Raw genomic sequence first — 19,859 nt, forward strand, 5'->3', positions numbered from 1 at the left:
GTTTGCGCTGCGTTCAAACGTGCAGCTCTTTCACTGATACGACGTTCTTACCCTCATTTTATACTGCGAGGCCATGAGCACCGGCCCGAACAGAATTCTCTCTCATTCGACCCCCCCCCCCCACACACACACACACACCATTCCTGACGCACTGACGCACACAGAAATGCGATTAGCATCAGCCGTGTACATGCAGGAAAGTGAATCTGGCCTTAATAACGTCTCATTGATAGAATTTAAATTGGATGTTAAATAACCATTACTGCTTCTGATTGCCTGGTGGGTCGTAGAAAATGGAGGGAGCTCTTTTCTGCTGCCGCGTTCTCCTAGATGTATGAAATTGGGGTGAGATTGAATTAAAGCATGGACAATTACGGCCGTTCAGGAAAGGGAGATGGTTGGTGTGTGCGGTGTGTGTGTGTGTGGGAAAGTGAAGATACTATGGAGACCTTTTCCCTCTGTCTTACTGTATGTTCAGCCTCTTACGGTGGTGTACAGTGTTATCGTATCCAGTGACGGCTAGTTGTGATATTAGATAGAGGGCGAAAATCTAATATCTGTCAATAACCCGACAGTGAAAAACTGCTTCAAGTCTGTAATCTGTTCCAGGTTCCATGCCGCTTTTTCTCCAGATACCAAAGACGACAAACAGGAAAATAAACGTTTGGGGAAAACACTAAACGTACGCTTCTGTCGCTTTTGTGTTAAGTGTATAATGTTTTAGGTTCTCGTCTTTTCCAGAGATGTTTTAAAGGGGGGAAAGGACTACAGGGTGAGTTATCCACTTACGTTTCATGCGCGTTACAACCAGGACCGTATTTCCTGTGCAACTTCTCAAACCAGGGCCGATGTGAGAAATATCGGCCCAAAAGGAGATACGAGTCTATACGGGGGTGTGTGAGTTCTGTCAAGAATCTATAACCTGGGCTCAAAATAAATCAGCCCCAGCCTCGCTTCTCGCATCTCCATACCATTCGGTGAGATTTTTCCTACCGTTGGCGGAGCTGGGTTTCATTTCGCATGCCAAAAATGAAGCCTTACATGTGATGCGTTATCTCTGGAAGACAGGAAGGGCTTAGCCCGGCTCACGCATCCATACCGGCTTCCCCAGATCTTATATCTGAACTCTCTGTGCTTCTTAACGCCACCCGTGATATGTTTTCCCCCATCCATTTATTCAGCTATGGAGGAAATGAGGGATTTATTGCTGCATTATGGCCAGTTAAAGGTCAGGCCATAAAGAGAAAGGAAGGATGTGGATGAAACTGTATGGATGCCACCCACCTGGAAAGAAATGAACTCTCGCGAGACGCAAAGGATGAAAAATAAGCGAATTAAAAAGAGTATAAGAAAGAAAGAGCCGTCGCTTTACTCAGACTTTCATTTCATGAAGCGTGAACGTGGCTTAAAGCGTAGACGCCACGGTACGGTCTGACTATAGACGGGACCTCTTCCAAAACTTTTCTACGTTAACAGACATGCAGATGTTTGACTCTTTAACCGCAAACAAGATCCGTTCCGAATAGCCGATATCGAGGATGGCGATGCAGGCGTGTCGTGAAGGAATATATTATCTAACCCCCTTACCCTAACATCGAGTTCGAATTTGCAAACGTAAACTCCTCATACTGACCGTTACAAAGCGCTGACAATGGAGACTCCTTCCGTAAATGTTCTCCGTTACTATAGAAACGACGCCGCATTAGAACGAGCGCGTCGATGTATATGGACCTGTGATTTGCAGCTGCGCTACTGTCGGAGCCGCCGTTAGAGAAAATTAACCGATCTGACCAATCACGGTCCAGAATTCCAAATATGGTTTGGAACATTATTTTCAGTGTACTCCGCACACTGGCTTCTCAGATGTTCTCTACTAGCAAAAGCAAAGCAGTGTTTTTGCTCTGATTCATCTCTCTGAGACGACCCGATGTGTTTTCGTGGAAGTCAAGTCATACTGTATTAATAAAATTGAAGATTTTTGTCATTTTACTACCGCAATCCGAACTGCAACATACAGTATGTATTTTCTATCCATCCCAGGGCGATGGGGTTTGGTCTTAGAGATCCAGGCCTCTTCACTGATATTGTATTCACTTATTGTGTCGGCAGTATCGCCTCGAGAAATACACACTGGCAGATGTTCTAGCTGATCGTACAGAGCTACAGTGAGGGAAAAAAGTATTTGATCCCCTGCTGATTTTGTCCGTTTGCCCACTGACAAAGAAATGATCAGTCTATAACTTTAATGGTAGATTTATTTGAACAGTGAGAGACAGAATAACAACAAGAAAATCCAGAAAAAACGCACGTCAAAAATGTTATAAATTGATTTGCATTTTAATGAGGGAAATAAGTATTTGACCCCCTCTGCAAAACATGACTTAGTACTTGGTTTAAAAACCCTTGTTGGCAATCACAGAGGTCAGACGTTTCTTGTAGTTGGCCACCAGGTTTGCACACATCTCAGGAGGGATTTTGTCCCACTCCTCTTTGCAGATCTTCTCCAAGCGATTAAGGTTTCGAGGCTGACGTTTGGCAACTCGAACCTTCAGCTCCCTCCACTGTTTCTGTCTCTCACTGTTCAAATAAATCTACCATTAAAATTATAGACTGATCATTTCTTTGTCAGTGGGCAAACGTACAAAATCAGCAGGGGATCAAATACTTTTTTCCCTCACTGTAGCTGTTGGGAACGGTGTAATGTGAAATGTCCATGGAGCTAAACAGAAGCATTTGGAACGGATTTGAAGTCCTACGTGACTCCCGTGTAAAACTTTACGCCGCTTATGAAATGTGGGTTTAGTTGTGTATACACTGCCGATTCGAGTGATTCGTTTCGGAGGCTTTTCTATATTCTTCGCGGCGTGTTTTTAAAATGTTTGGGCTGGGTATCACGGGTGGCTTCGGGTAGACTTCATATTTACTCAGCTCACCTAGGTATTTTTAGCCATATTGGCACTTTTCGATTCCACTTTCGTAAAATATGATTACGGGTGAGACGAACAAAAAACAAGACGTAGGAACGGTAAGAAAACGACAAACGATAAAAGCTGTTCCTCTACGTGAACGCGTAGTGAAAATGTCCTCCGCAAATAAAATACCCGCCCTTCGGATGGACTAAATTGCGCGTACGGTTGCTGTTTCTGGTGCCAAATCGATCCGTTCACACGGACACCGTACTGTGTTTAATACTTCTGGTCATATCCGTTATAGCAAACATGCAAAACGTCTATAGCTGTATATCTGGATCCAAACAGATCTATTCGTGAAATTGTTAACGGGAACATTTGCACAAGGAATGTGGTATGAATGAAAAAATAAATAAATAAAAAAAATCCAGTTAGTTGCTATTTTGTTGTTTTTAGCTCTCTCTGTGCTAGCTTTGCCTTTTATGGATTCTCGGGGCGTGGCTAAATGCCTCGAACACGCCCGGTTAGCATTTATTAACGTACGCACGAGTATGAAAAACATCAGCGGAGCTTTTCTTTCCGGAACTTTTTTTTCAAGGAATTTTTTTTAGTGCGTTTTCGGCAGAAAACATTTACACCCATCTCGACTCGAATGATAGATGAGGCTCGGAGTTAGCGGAATATTCCCAGGTATAATCAAGCTTTTCTTATGTGTTTTTTGTTGTTGTTGTTGTTGTTTTGTAAAACCTTCAGTAAATCAATGCCACAGTGGATTTACATATTTATGCGATTTTGCTCCACGGACTCGAACGTCCGGTCGAAGATTAGACTCGACAGCTCGGATTAGATGCTCGTGTTTGCGCGTGATTGTAAGGTGCACGTGCCGGGTGTGGCGAAGAGCGCCACGGCGTAACCTGACGAGGTCGATAACGCTTTGAAAATCCAGGAGCGATCGCTCGTTAATGACCGGAAAACGGAAACAACAGGTGAGACGCAGATAAGCGGTGGGATTGTGATTTCGGACAAACGCCGCGACGACCGGTGCCGCTGGGATCACGGAACGTGATTAACACAAGAAGGAGGCGATGGAGGCGCCTTTAATACCGGTCCTCGGTTTAAACAGAAGCACAGGTGCAGATGAAAATCCAGCTCTTAGTTAAAACTGCAGCCGGTTTGCCTAGATGATGAAATGTGTACCGAGGCTGATGAAACCGTGTTCAAGACTTCAGAGGAAAACAGAAAAACAAAAGCGATGAAAAATATATCCGATGTAACCTATGACACGAAAAGCCGATTGCTCTTGGAAGACGAAGGGAGGGATTAAGAGCTCAGCGCTGATGACTCGGCACGGGAAGGTCATCACGTGTGAGAATACTATACTTACTGGATGTGTTGCGTATCGCATGTATTATACGACAGGCCCTGAATGGGTCCGGGCTTTATTAGTCATCGGAGAGTATTATAAATCTCTCGTGGGATTGTTCAGACGTACATGAAACATTTGGCAAAAGTGCTGCGAGAGTAAAGTAGGAAAATGGAGCGATGGAGGGCGTCGTTGTGGTTGGAGGTGGAAAACAGGTGGAATGAATCGTTTACGGATATAAATAGGTCGGGGGACTTCATGGAGAACACGTAAGAGACGGGTAAGAGAGTGCTAGACAGAGAGAGATGAAGCCTGTGCGGTTACCCCTTCATCGAAAATCACAAAACACCTCACTGGAGAAAAAGCCTTATTCATTCATTTAAAAACGTTATTCATTAAAACGTGTAAAAAAGAGTAAGACGTCAGTGAGATAGACACGCGGGTGATTACAGTGCACGGCGTTTGTGCGAGGCTGCACGTGTCATGTGTTTAGAGGGAATGTAAGCACACAGCTGTCACCTGCTGCTGGGGAAATGGAGCAGTGTCGCTGGATTCTGTGGAGATTTTCAGTCCGACACGTGCCACTGTTTCAGCCTCTACAATCAGTCTGTAGGGGGTCCTGATTACACCACTGTTCACCATGCGGCCCGCTTTCCTTTTCCTCTTCTCTTCTCTTCTGTTCTCTCCTCTCATCATCCTCTCTTCTTCTCTTCTTCTCTCAGATCATCTCTTCTCTTCTCATCTCTTCTCTCCTCTCATCATCCTCTCTTCTTCTCTTCTCACAGCTCAGATCATCTCTTCTCTTCTCATCTCATCTCTTCTCATCTCTTCTCTCCTCACATCTCAGATCATCTCTTCTCTTCTCATCTCATCTTCTCTTCTGCCCTTGTTTCTTCTCTTCTCTCATCATCCTCTCTTCTCTTCTCACAGCTCAAATCATCTCTCCTCTTCTCATCTCTTCTCTCCTCACAGCTCAGATCATCTCTTCTCTTCTCATCTCTTCTCTCCTCACAGCTCAGATCATCTCTTCTCTTCTCATCTCTTCTCATCTCTTCTCTCCTCACATCTCAGATCATCTCTTCTCTTCTCTCCTCTTCTCATCTCTTCTCTCCTCACATCTCAGATCATCTCTTCTCTTCTCTCCTCTTCTCATCTCTTCTCTCCTCACATCTCAGATCATCTCTTCTCTTCTCTCCTCTTCTCATCTCTTCTCTCCTCACATCTCAGATCATCTCTTCTCTTCTCATCTCATCTTCTCTTCTGCCCTTGTTTCTTCTCTTCTCTCATCATCCTCTCTTCTCTCCTCACAGCTCAGATCATCTCTCCTCTTCTCATCTCTTCTCTCCTCACAGCTCAGATCATCTCTTCTCTTCTCATCTCATCTTCTCTTCTGCCTTGTTTCTTCTCTTCTCTCATCATCCTCTCTTCTTCTCTTCTCACATCTCAAATCATCTCTCCTCTTCTCACAGCTCAGATCATCTCTTCTCTTCTCATCTCATCTCTTCTGTTCTCTCATCATCCTCTCTTCTTCTCTCCTCACAGCTCAGATCATCTCTTCTCTTCTCATCTCATCTCTCCTCACAGCTCAGATCATCTCTTCTCTTCTCATCTCTTCTGTTCTCTCATCATCCTCTCTTCTTCTCTTCTCACATCTCAGCTCATCTCTTCTCTTCTCCACTTATCATGTCTTCTCTTGTGCCCTTGTTTCTTCTCTTCTCTCATCTGCTTTTTTCTCTTTCGTTCTGTTCTCGTCTCTTAATTGTTCCCTTTTTCTTTTCTTCTCTCCTCGTCTCCTCTCCTCTCCTCATCCTCTCATCTCAGATCGTGTCTTCTCGTCTTCTGTCTTTGTTTCTTCTCTTCTCTACTGTTCACATCTCATCACGTCTCTTCTCTTCTTTTTGTTGTAGGGCGAGCATCATTCAGAGGAAGATCATCTCTTTCCAGGATGAAGGTTCTCTCACGAAGCGACTGTGTGAGAAAGGTGAGGCGTTGTTTCTCAGCATGGAGACTCTCTTTTCATCAATACTTTATTTATTTATTTACTTTACCGTTCTCCTCTTGTTCTTGTCCTCCGTCTCTCCGTTTTAAAACTGCATGTTGATGTTGTTCAGTGAGTCCAGACCCCCTGCTGTGGACGGTGGGCTGCCAAGAGACTGGTGTGTGTGTGCGCGTGTGTTTGTGTTTGTGTAAATAATCATGGTGCTTTTTTTATTTTATCCTCTCCAGAGCCGCTATATGGCGAGGTCACTGAAAAACCTCTGCTGGATTGCTGTGCCTGTGGAACGGCCAAGTACAGAGTCACCTTCTATGGGAACTGGTCCGAAAAACTGCACCCCAAAGACTACCCCAGTGAGTTATAAATATAGCACGCATAGTAAGTGCTGTAGGAAAACATATACATATATATATATATATATAAAAAATACATATATAATACAGTCCTCCTCCTCATACTCCTTCTCCTTCTACACCTCCTCCTCATACTCCACCTCCTCCTACTCCTCATCCTCTTCCTCCTCCACCTCCTCCACCACCTCCTCCTACTCCTCATCCTCTTCCTCCTCCACCTCTTCCTCCTCCTCCACCACCTCCTCCTACTTCTCATCCTCTTCCTCCTCCACCTCTTCCTCCTCCTCCTCCTCCACCACCTCCTCCTACTCCTCATCCTCTTCCTCCTCCACCTCCTCCACCACCTCCTCCTACTCCTCATCCTCTTCCTCCTCCTCCACCTCCTCCTCCTCCTCCTCCACCACCTCCTCCTACTCCTCATCCTCTTCCTCCTCCACCTCCTCCTCCTCCTCCACCACCTCCTCCTACTCCTCATCCTCTTCCTCCTCCACCTCTTCCTCCTCCTCCACCACCTCCTCCTACTCCTCATCCTCTTCCTCCTCCTCCACCTCCTCCTACTCCTCATCCTCTTCCTCCTCCACCTCCTCCACCACCTCCTCCTACTCCTCCTCCTACTCCTCATCCTCTTCCTCCTCCTCCTCCTCCACCACCTCCTCCTACTCCTCATCCTCTTCCTCCTCCACCTCCTCCACCACCTCCTCCTACTCCTCATCCTCTTCCTCCTCCACCACCACCTCCTCCTACTCCCCATCCTCTTCCTCCTCCACCTCCTCCTCCTCCTCCACCTCTTCCCAATCCTCCACCACCTCCTCATCCTCTTCCTCCTCCACCTCTTCCTCCTCATCCACTTCCTCCTCCTCCTCCACCTCTTCCTAATCCTCCACCACCTCCTCATCCACTTCCTCCTCCTCCTCCTCCTCCACCACCTCCACCTACTCCTCATCCTCTTCCTCCTGCACCTCCACCTGCAAAATAATTATCCTCAACCCTTTCTGTGTTGATAATTATATGTATTTTTGCGTCATTCTTATGATAATGGGTTCATCCATGGCCAGATCATAACCTCCAGACAGAGGGAAAAGCTGAGTTTGGGATTAGTAATCAGAAGAATTCTGCATCGATCATCCACCACCATGTTTCACAGTAGGAGAAGGAGTAGGCTTTTCCTTGTAATGGACAAAAGTTTGATTTTGTTCTCGTCTGAATGCAGCATATGGTTCCAGTTGTAGCTCCATCTGCCTTGGGAAAGATCAGGAGCTGCATTTATTTTATTTTTTTTTGCTGGTTTCTGTCAGAAACTGCTTCTTTTCTGCAAAGTTCTTCGAGTGTTTGAGTGAACCGTGGTGTCCATGCAGCTGCTTAAAAACCACCACTGTTGATTTATCTAATGTATTTATCCCATTAATGCCTTTAGCCTCAGCCCTACCTAACACTCCCATAAAATGTACTCTGTTAAATGTTTTTAAACCTCTACCTTTAGAGTCAATATTCCTAATCTTGTTCTCTGGGGGCTTTTTGACCTTCCGAGACTGGCTTCTTGGGAGTAAATTAAGACAAGGGATTACCGACACGCTCAGTTCAAGCTCGATCTCTAGCAGCTCGGATCGATATGCTGATTAAAACCGAGCCTGAAAATGAGATAAAGCCAGTAGAGAAATTTATGAGCTTAGAAAACTGTGTGTGTGTGTGTGTGTGTAGGCTTTGGCAGGTGGAAAAGGTAATCGAGCTTACTTGTGCGCATATACACCCGGTTTAAGGAGAAAAAAAAAAGTTGCTATGTGGAACAGGTGTGAAGGAATTGTTAGAAACACCACAGGGGAGGAGGTGCGGCGTGAAGCCACCTGTCGTCTGGCTAATTTTACTCCTCTAGCTCATCTGTCTCTCAGACATAAAGCAAATAAATATGAGCATCACCTTACTTCCAGAACATGAAGGTTATTCTCTGGCATGTTTAATGCTTCAGATTTGTCTTTCATGACATTTCAGCTCTGCTCTTCCTGGAACGCTGGGACGAGGTCGGGACAAAAAAGAAACGTTCAGAGAATTCAAATCCGAACGAGATTTGGGAGAAAGAAGCTCTTTAACGAGAAGAGAACTTTTTTTTTTTTTTCTGGAAAGACAAACCGAACCTCGTTGAGTCAGAACATGTGCGCTGCTTGCACCTTTGGAAGGAGCTCTTTGCAATTTTGACGTGACTTATCTGTTCTTCACGGGTATTAGGGGATGAAGTGAAAGGGCTGCGTTGTTTGACAGGAAATATGAAAATCAGGGTTTGGACATCGGATCTGGTCTCTGAGAGACTTATGGACTGATGAATTGGGTTGAGGGATTAAATGTACACAGAGAGTGAGAAGATTATTCTGTCCAGGATGTTTGTATGCATGTCATTCCTGAGAAATAATTCATACTGCAGAATGAAATTACATCAGAGGCTTTAAAATCCCATCGCAGTCTGGATCTTACTAAATCTGATCGGGAGCCTTTTTTTGTGATTTCACTGGCAGGGAAAATATATTTTCTTTTACCTCAAATGTTCAATTGGCATCCTTGATTTAATTTATTTTACTACATTTTACATTTAATAATAATAATAATAATAATAATAATAATAATAATTATTATTATTATTCTTACATAACCAGTAGTAAAAGTAATTAGTAGTAGTAGAAGCAGTTGTTACGGAAATAGTAACAGTAGTAAGACTAGTAATACTAGTAATATCAGTAACAGTGGTAGTAATAATAGTTATGACACTGGTAGTATTAGCAGTTGTAGTATTAGTAACAGCAATAATAAGAGTAGTAGTAATACTAGCAATATTAGAAACAGTACTAGTAGTAGTAGTAGCAGTACAAGTAGCAGTAATAACAGTAACACTGGTAGTATTCACAGTTGTAGTAGTAGTTACAGCAATAGTAAGAGTACTGTAGTAGTAATAATAGTTGTAATAATAGTAATAGAAACACTGACAGTATTAATAGTTGTAGTAGTAATAATAATAGTAACACAGTTGGTAGTAGTGGTAGTAGTAGTAGTAATAGTAGTAGTAATAGTAGTAGTAGTAATAATAATAGTAACACGGTTGGTAGTAGTGGTAGTAGTAGTAGTAATAGTAGTAGTAATAGTAACAGTAGTAATAATAATCGTAACACGGGTGGTAGTGGTAGCAGTAGTAGTAGTAGTAGTGGTAGTAGTAGTAGTAGTAATTTTAGTAGTAGTAGTAGTGGTAGTAATAGTAGTAGTGGTAGTAGTAGTAGTAATAGTAACAGTAGTAATAATAATAGTAACACGGGTGGTAGTAGTGGTAGTAATAGTAGTAGCAGTAATAGTAATAGTAATAGTAACAGTAGTAATAATAATCGTAACACGGGTGGTAGAAGAAGTAGTAGTAGTAGTAGTGGTAGTAGTAGTAGTAGTAATAGTAGTAGTAGTAGTAGTAGTAGTGGTAGTGGTAATAGTAGTAGTAGTAGTAGTAGTAGTAGTAGTAGTGGTAATAGTAGTAGTAGTAGTGGTAATAGTAGTAGTAGTAGTAGTAGTAGTAGTAATAGTAGTAGTAGTAGTAGTAGTGGTAGTGGTAGTAGTAGTAGTAGTAGTAGTAGTAGTAGTATAGTAGTAATAGTGACATTAGTAATAATTATAGTAATAGTAGCAGTAATAGTAACAGTAGTAATAATAATAGTAACACTGGTAGTAGTAGTAATAATAACAGTAATAGTAGCAGAGGCCGTCAAACCAAATATTTCTACTAATTCCCTGTTAATTTCTCCCATAATCTCTCTAATTTGATGCAAATCAAGCATTTTTTTTATATTCCGGCAGGACGGGCCAATCACTGGTCAGCCATCATTGGCGCGTCACACTCCAAGAACTATGTGCTGTGGGAATATGGAGGTTACGCAAGTGACGGGGTCAAGCAGGTAGCGGAGCTTGGCTCGCCCATCAAGATGGAGGAAGAGATTCGACAGAAGGTAGGAAGGCACACAATGCCGAAAGGGCACGGAGTATGTACAGTATACATTATTAATAGTGCTATAAAATAATACAGGTCCTCTTGGGCTGGACTGAGTTGTTGGGTCTTACGTTGGGTCAGTGCTTATTCTGTAAAGTATGAAGATGGAGTCAGCAAAATTTTACCATAATGCGTATTTTACTGGAAGGATCTCCATGCTGGATAAAACTGCAGTTTAATATTCAGTCAGTGAGGCTTTTTCCCTGATGAGTAAAGTACCTCTTATACTGGTGAAGAAAAACTGCTGTTCTTAACATTTCCTAGGCTAATGCCAATTTACCTGACTGACTGCAAGGTCGTTGTCCATTAACATACGAGAGCATTGTTACACATATTAGAAAATAACCCCTATTAATGAGTATACATGGAGATGCAGTGTGAAAACGTTATACGTTATAACATTATTTCGCCTAGCTAGGTAATGGGTACACCAAACCAGCTCACATTTTTCCACAGGTTTGATTTTCATTGTAACGTTCTCAGTCTCAGAATACAACGTAACCATAGCAACCACGGTTTTGTTCGCCACGATCATCACTAGCCAAATCTGATAACCAGCTCAAAACATGGATTCCAGGACTGAAACGTTTCCAGTTATCACGTCGTTATTCCTCTGATGAAAGTGACATGACTGGCTGAGCCGATTTCAATCGAATTCGACTGAGAAAGTCCGTAATTTAAATCTATCTTACAGTAATCTGTAGCTGTCACGGCCCAGGATTAGCATCCGAGAAGTTAGCTCGGACAGAGTAGAGTTGCACTGGAGAAGATCGGATTTTGTTTCACTTCAGGGAAGCTCGTTGTGCCGATTTATATGTTTAAGATGTTTGATCAGGTTATTGTATTATAGGAAGATATTGTAGTCCCTCCCCTTGATATTTTCACAGAGGCTGCTTTGCTTTATTCGCTATAATTAATGTTAAATGTCCAGATCGCTGTCAGGTGGTGTCGTCTGTTCGACGTACACGACGCCTACATCACATGGTATCATGTAGCATTGGATATTGGTAGCAGAGCATTTTTTACATTTTTTTTTACTACCAGTATGACTAAGAGTACAAGCAGATGAGCATAGTATCTCTCGGAGAAGACAAAAGGAAGCGGTGGGATTATAAATACATGGTTATGAAGGAGCTAAACTGCCAGAGGACATTAAACAGCGTAAACACCTCTCCAAACGAGAACACATCCAGATATATTTTAGAGCTGCAAAACGATACAGATTGGTGTGTAGGCTGAATTGGAATGAGGCCATTGCAAGCGTTCGGATTTCGGTTTCTTTGATTGAACGATAAAGGAGTGTGGATGAGGTTGAAGGGAACTAAATTGAATTTAGCCCCAGAGAGAGCTCTGCTTGAAGCTCTCTATATCGTCACCTCTATCTCAGGACCTCTTTTTAATGCCTTTCACACTTCTTTTCTACCGTCTGCCATTTTGCCACTTTTTTTTCCTAACGTAGAGAATGAGGAAAGTAGACCTGGAGTCTCGGAGGAGGATATTACTGGAAATGACTCCCTGTCGATAGCGTGGGTTAGAGCATCGCATCAGACATCATTCACTCTAATCTTCTCCTTTTATTTTTTTTTATTTTTGCTCTTCCGCTACAATGAAAGTAGGAAGCGGAACAGTAGTCGTACGTATGATCACTAATCACTCATCACCTCGGAATGTAGCGTGTACCGTGAAGATTGATTCGTTCATTCGTCTTGTACAAGGATCAATCTGCCTCTGACCAAAGTGCACACATGGTAATGCATGAACATTGTTTTGTCGTTTATTATGTTTTGTAGCTCTCTGTATCAGTTGTGCTGATTGTTTGGATGGGTTACCATCCTCTTGGTGAGCTGTATATTGGTGATGTGATAGTCCGGGTCTGGCTAACGACGTATCGCTGGTGGTCCGCATCATATCCGTCAGCGTGAATATGCCTCGGGAAGTTGCTCCCTTTCTGCTCCTATTCTGCATCATTTTAGGTGATAAAACTGAAATGGAGATCGGATACTCACCATTCCAACTCAGGGCTTTAAAGTGCCGTCCGCGTCCTATTAAGACCAGACCTGTTCCGTCCTCCCACGCTTCCACCTGGTAGACACCTGAGCTCCGGGCCTTATAAGTCATCGGTAGACGGCTTGAGCGGCTTTATAAGAAAGCCGGTCTTAGTGTTTACCTTCTAGATCCCACTGATCACCTCAACACATACAAAACTGCTCTGAACTCCGCGCAATCTAATTATGTTTCCACAATGATCAATAACGCGAGCAATAGGCCTAAGGTTTTGTTTGACACAATCAATATGCTCACCCAACCCTAAGCTCATGATGTTCACGCAGCTGAAGAGTTCTGTTGCTCTTTCCTGAATTATTACCAGGAAAAGTTGAATGCTGTCTGCCTGTGCTTTATACTAGGCAAGGCCTCAGATTTTACTTTTCTGCCTGAACACTCCTCTCAACAATTGTCTAGCTTTACTCCTACGGACCCCTCGTCTACCGGTGAATTAATACCGAAATCCAGTTCTTCCTCTTGCTCCTAAAAATTTCTAAAATACTGGAAATTACTGTTGCCTCGCAGCTCCAATCTTTCCTTGCGCAAAATAATCTCTTTGAACCCTTTCGATCTGGCTTTTGTCCTCTTCATAGTACGGAAACTGCCCTCATAAGGGTCGTCAATAACGTGTTACCTGCTAGCATCTCCGGTTCTCTCTTACTCGATCTCAGTTCCGCTTTTGATACCGTCTGTCATGACTTACTTCTCTCCTGCCTCTCGGATATCGGTGTCACAGGTGCTGCTCTTTCCCGGCTTCCTTCTTATCTCAAGCATAGACAGTTTTACATTTCTATGCAGGATTATGAGTCGCCTAACGTATCTTTAAAATTAGGTGTCGCTCAGGTATCGGTTCTTGGACCTCTGCTGTTCATGATATATTATAAAGCCTTTGGGTCAACTTATTCACCGCCAGGGTTTCAGTTACGGCTATACAGCTCGTAGATCCGCTCCTGCTCTCCAGACCGGTCCGCTATCAGCATGTGTAAATGAAATAACAGGATGGCTTAACTCCGTTTTTTTTTTTTTTTTTTTAAACTGAACATGGACAAAACTGAGATCATTATTATCGGAACACCGACACGTACTAAACATATCCTCCATGACCCTCCGTTGATAGCACTCTCGTTGAACCATCTAGTACTGTCAGAAATCTAGGCATCATCTTTGATCCCTCCCTCACCTTTGAAGCTCAAAAGCCTTCCTCCATCTCCGAGTTCAAATCCCAATTAAAAACCTATCTGCTTACTCAATGTTATCCGTCTTAATCTGTTGCTGTGCGTTTTTCTCAGTGACTGTACTGCCTGCACCGTGTATTTCATGTTCTGTGTTTGATTGCTCATTGCTTTTCACAATTTGTGTTTGTCCCTGATTGCTCATTGTTAATGAATCAATGCATTACCATTGTAAAGCGTCCTTGAGCTCTGGAAAGGCACTATATAAATTAAACATTATTATTATTATTATTATTATTATTATTATTATTATTATTATTATATGATTAGTCGTTTCAGTAGAGGTAATAGCAATAATAGTAGTAAATATAGTAGTATTAGTAGTAGTAGCAGCAGTAGCAGTAATAGTAGTAATAATAATAATAATAATAATAATAATAATAATAATAATAAGAGTCGTAGTAGTATAATTAATAGCAATACTACCTGTAGGAGAAGCAGCAGTAGTAATAGAAGTATATTAAAGAGCATTATTTCATTGTCTCAGGTGTGTAATATGCAACAAATCACTGTGTTCCAGATGTTTCTGTAAAGAAAAAAAAAAAAGACAGATGCTAAAAAGGTGAACCAAATATTTCTACCAAATCTCTGACATTTGCCCGTAAAAGTGTCTCAAAGCAAATCCTGAAATCAAATCTTTCCTCATACTACCAGGACGAGCCAATCACTGGTCAGGAGTAATCAGGTGTGTTTATAACAGACGCCGAAAATGACCTAGTCTTTGTTCGATGTCTTCCTGTTAGAACTTTAGCAAAATCTTTCTCATGAGCTCAGTACCAGTGTAGCGATAGTGTTATATTTGGGTACCGACGAACATCTGTGTGCATTTAGCACAGGTAATGTACGCACACCGCTGTATCGTCTCAGAACAGTGCAGCTGAGAGGGGGGTAGCAGATCGCACACTGAGAGCTCGTCCATCAGGGAGTCCGATATCGAATGGCTGTGTGAGGAACCGCAGTGGCGGGAAAGCAAGGAGCTGTGTTAGGATCTATATCTGTGATGAAACACGTCTCCTCGACGAGGAGCTGAGCTCCTCTGTTCTCCGATCATCATGCCGAGACAAGGACAATTCACAGGTGGGACAGAAGAGCCTTTATCTCTGTCAGTGTAAAGCAGGTGATAAAAGCAATGCTTTCATGACACAGTCGTGTGGTATACCGATACATTTGTATTTCGCAAACGTTGCCCTGATTGTACACAAAACCAGTCACAAACAGCTTAATCCAAATAAGGAGTGAATGATAGATATCACGCGTGTTAGTATTATTACTTTGGAGCCGAATGAAAAGTAGCTGGTATTGATTTGCTCTCCGAGTGCGCCGTAACGACACACGCTAATTGTTATGATGAAATAATTTCCTTTATTTTCCTCCTCGGTGCGTTCTGAGATCGTTTCGAAATCTCATGGGAAGAGTAACATGAAAATGAAAAAGGCATACTTCAGTGGGTTCACTGGATTCAAGCTGGGGAAAACAAACGAACAAACAAACGAACAAATAAATAAATAAATGAACTTAACAACCCCGCTAAAGAACAAGACCTGTATGTCTTACATTCTTTAATATATGCTCTTATTACTTAACATGGCATATCTTAACATGCCTGTAAAAGCAAGTCAAATAATAAAAAGCAATCGAATGCTAAAATGACATCATTTCGTAGCTTATTTATTTATTTCCGACCGTGACCGATGTTTATTTGTGTCTTTCGGACCATTAGTGTGTAAAATTCACTACCACTACTCTTCAACGTTTCATTGATGAAATGCAGCGTTCAGAGATCCTTAACACAGTCTCGTCCAATATATCCACCATCATGGCTGTAAATATTTCTAATCTCCTGATCTGGGGCTCATTCCTGATATGTAGATGTTTCCTGAGATACAAAACTGGAATTATTTATTTATTTATTTATTTATTTATTTTTAATTCCTCCAAAATTGTGTGTTTGTCTGGTTACGGCGAAAGTGATAGTGACGAACTGATTCAGGTCATACGTTTATGTTTTCCAGCTACGGATCCATTAGCGGCGCGTCGTCGTTTCCCCTCGCCAGCGTTTCTCTCCTTCCTGTTGGAGCAGCAGTCAGTAATTTGTGAATGCGGTTAGCTATTAGCTCGGCTCAGTGTGGTGCTAATGAGAAGGCTGCTGTTGTGGCAGCTTTAATAGCCGCCCGCACCGTGTCTCGGGCTGAACCGACGCAGGAAGCTCGTCTTCCTCTGATGGCTTGTGAAACTCTCCGTGTCCGTAAAGAGTAGGAGAGGAAAGTTTGACTTTCCTGCAACACGGATGACAATGAAACACCACAGGCTCTGATTTTCCTCAGATTAGGCTTCTTTCTTTGCATCGTCCTGATATTTGGTATGTTTGTTGGCCCGAGTTCTGTTTTGCCGTCTGAGTACAAAGTAAAGGTGACCTGTTTTTAGACCGAGTACAGGTATGTTTTTTGGTACTCTTCAGTACTGGTACTGATGCAGAAATGAGTAACCTACTGAATATGAATCAATCAGGCGTATGATGGAACATTATTACTTTACACTGATGTGTTTATTTGCATGGTCATTTAGAACGTTTGATCAGGTTAGAAGATGCTATGGTTCCTCCTCTTGACATTTTCACAGATCAGAGTTTGCAGTCTGCTTCGCTTTGATTGCCATCATTAATCATCAAACACATCCAGATTGCTTTATACATTTTAGTGGTTAAGAGAATGATTTGTTTGCTCCTTGACCCCCACTTTCCATCCATCCATGCCCATGTATATGAAGCTCTGCCTTCTCAGAGTGATGAATTCATCTCTGTTGGTTTGGTAGGCAGCTACCTAACCATGGCAAGACATGACAACGTTATAGAGCTATAATAGACACACAACATACTGACACACCAAATGACTTTGTTTGTCTCAGAATGCAGAGGAAAAGATGGAGTTTGGCCACGATGGCACCATCGTCGGAGCTCTCTCGTTACAGGTTTTCAGTAGCTAGCTGCATGAATAGTCAAAGGAAATCAGTGACTGGATAAAGAGGGGAATTCACCAGAGGATTAACCAACCAACAGGCCAAGGGTAACTCTCGGCAAAGAAGTAGTGCTACCACCACCATGCTTCACCGTGTGGATGGTGTTCTCATGGTGATAAGCAGAGTCAGTTTTCTGCCAAACACTGCACCAAAATGTTGGCCTCACCAGACCGAACCTTCTTTCACATGTTTCTAAAGTCTCCAAAATGCCTTTTTGTCAAACTCCGAATGACAAAAGGCGTGGCTCGTCCGGTTTTGTGATCTGTGGATCTGTCTAACCGCTTCAGAATTACTCTCGAGTACACGGAGAACTCGTTATCGCTTCGTTGTACATCGAGTTACAGAATACGATCCGTGTTTGACGTTGTGGTACAAATACCGTGAATTATTGTTCACACACGGCTCTGCGCTCACAGCCTAATTCACACATGCCTCATTTTTTCCCCCTCCGTTTCTTCCCTGTGGTTTAAAACCATATACTTTGTGTTTTAAGCCTCAGCGATGTTCGCTATAGTCCACAGTTCTGGCTTTCGCACTTCCAGCGGAATGGAAATCGACTCATTGGACATTTTCAATCCGTATAAACAAATGGATTATTTTATTGCATCACGTCTGTTGGAAGATTAGTCAGGACGCTGTTGGGTTTCTGCGTGCTGAGTATCGTGACTCTGTGTTTAGCTGCTGGTGAGCAAGTGATGGGAAAGGGGAGGGGTGTGAGCCCCCTGCTGGACAAACTATTCACACCTCTCCACAATAACACTGGTACAGAGACACAACGGACAGCACGACTAAAGCTTTTTGTGGAAAAGCACTGTATACAACTTCCACAGTAAAATGATTACCATTTAAACCTAGTAGGCTAGGTTATATAAAAAAAAGTTTAAGTTGCCTCACTGACACTGTGTTCAATTATTTAGCTTGCAGAATTAATCAGAGTTTGATTTTTGATGTAAAAAATCCTAAAAATAAACACACACACACACACATATATATATATATATATATATATATATATATATATATATATATATATATATATATATATATATATATATATATATATATATGGCCCAATCTCCTGCTTTACTGTACCGTCGGCATCTGCTTCCTGCATCCATATGAGCCATTAAGCGGCCTCCGCGTCTGTGCAGACAGAATCGATCTCATTTATTCCATTTTATATCTTTTAATCCCTCGTCTTCCTCTCCGGAGCCTCCTCGATCTCCTCGATCTGAAGTCTCCTCAATTCTTTCCAGGTTGGGTCCTTTATATTCAGGAGTGCTTAATAATTTCTTTCGCTTTGTGTAGCTTCATGTGCTTCTCTTTCTTTATCCTCAGGCTTAGGCCGTGATTTTTCATACTGACTGATATTGAGTGACTGGAATGTGTGTGTGGGGTGTGTGTGTGTGTGTGTGTGGGGGTGGAATAACCTCGAGTGAAGTGTGAGAACTGCTTTCTTTATAAGAGGAGAATATCGTATAATTGGAGATATTACTATATTTTTATTATATTTATTATTTCATTATTACTGGCGGACGTCATATTATTGGCGGAACGATGAATGGAGCCCTTTACCGGGAGATTCTTGAGAAGAATCTGCCGCCATCCACCAGGATGATGATGATGAGACGTGGGTGGAGCTTCCAGCGGGACAACGATCCGAAACATACAGCAGAGGAAACTCTCAACTGGATTCAGAGAAATAAAATCAAGGTGTCGGTCAATCACCTGACTCGAATCCATCTGAATGGATGGATCCATACTGCGGAACACTGATTTCTTCATACAGGAAGCGTCTTGAAGCCGTCATTACAAACCACAGGCTTCTCCACTGAGTATGAAATACGTTTCGCTTAGCGTGTTCGACACTTTTCTCCCGTGTCATTCCTCTTTATTCCACATCACTTCATTTATGGACTTTAATGTTGTGAATTCTTTATATTTCCGGATCTCTTGAGTTAATACTGAACTCTGGGGAAAATTTCATGTGAATAACCTCATTGGAAATATATTTACTGAATAAAACGCTGACGTATTCAATACGCATTTCCCCCGCTGTGAGTGATAACGGGAACTAGCTAGTTTCATTCAACTACTAAAATAATTACTAAAATAATCAGAATCATAAAGCACAGAGGAATGTACTATTTGCTTCGATATCAGATCACCATCATATGTTAATATCATTAATAGATGACAGTCATCACTGTGTGAACAGTGCATGTGTTTCCATTTGAACGAAAGGAAACGCCCGAGTTTGGCTCTCGGAACTTTTCGTAGCCTCGGGTTCTTGCGTCTCTCTCTCTCTCTCTCTCTTTTTGTCTGCACAGTGTTTTTCTGCACATCACTGGATATTAATGTTTCATTTTGGTCAACTTGGCAGTATTCCTCAGAAGTGTGTCTGTGCGATTTGGCATAAAATCGTCTCTTATCGAGAGCAATAACAACATTTTAAAACGCGGATGGAGCAGAAAGCCCAAATACTTCCACAGGCACGAATTTCACTATCGCTGTAAATAGCTAAGCAGATTTAAACGCATGCAGAAATAATGTGACAGTGAAAACTGCTGAGCCTTTGTTAGCTTTGATTGCAGTCCTTCCAGCGCTTTCTGCTCCGCGGATATTCTCAGGCTCCAGACTAATTCAAAAGGATATCCTTTTTTTTTTCTTTTTTTTTTTTAAACAAGATGTTCTATTGTTATTTCAATTCAATTAGAAGTTCGCGTACAGTGCATTTAACTGTAGATGTTGTCACAAAGCGGCTTTTCAGAAGCCAGTGGTGAGAGTGTAGGAAGAATAAAACCTGTCCTCTTCTGGGTGATATGGCGTACTGTGGTTATAGATCATTACGATACACAGTACAGGTGTAGAAGGGTAAAGACAAACAGTAAAATGTGTGTTTATAGGATGCTCAGTATGAGCAGATTGTGTATCAGAGC

General features: G+C 42.2%; 1 protein-coding gene across 1 annotated transcript in view; it reads left to right on the forward strand.

Moving 5' to 3' along the window:
* Window positions 1–19,859, forward strand: part of spon1a (spondin 1a) — an 82,119-nt gene that overhangs the window by 15,283 nt on the left and 46,977 nt on the right. The window contains exons 4-6 of the mRNA XM_017465171.3: window positions 6,180–6,253; window positions 6,499–6,621; window positions 10,441–10,589. Coding sequence (XP_017320660.1) covers window positions 6,180–6,253; window positions 6,499–6,621; window positions 10,441–10,589 — 346 coding nt within the window. The remainder of the gene's footprint in view (window positions 1–6,179; window positions 6,254–6,498; window positions 6,622–10,440; window positions 10,590–19,859) is intronic.

Source organism: Ictalurus punctatus, chromosome 4 (genome assembly GCF_001660625.3).
Source record: "Ictalurus punctatus breed USDA103 chromosome 4, Coco_2.0, whole genome shotgun sequence".
NCBI lineage: Eukaryota > Metazoa > Chordata > Actinopteri > Siluriformes > Ictaluridae > Ictalurus > Ictalurus punctatus.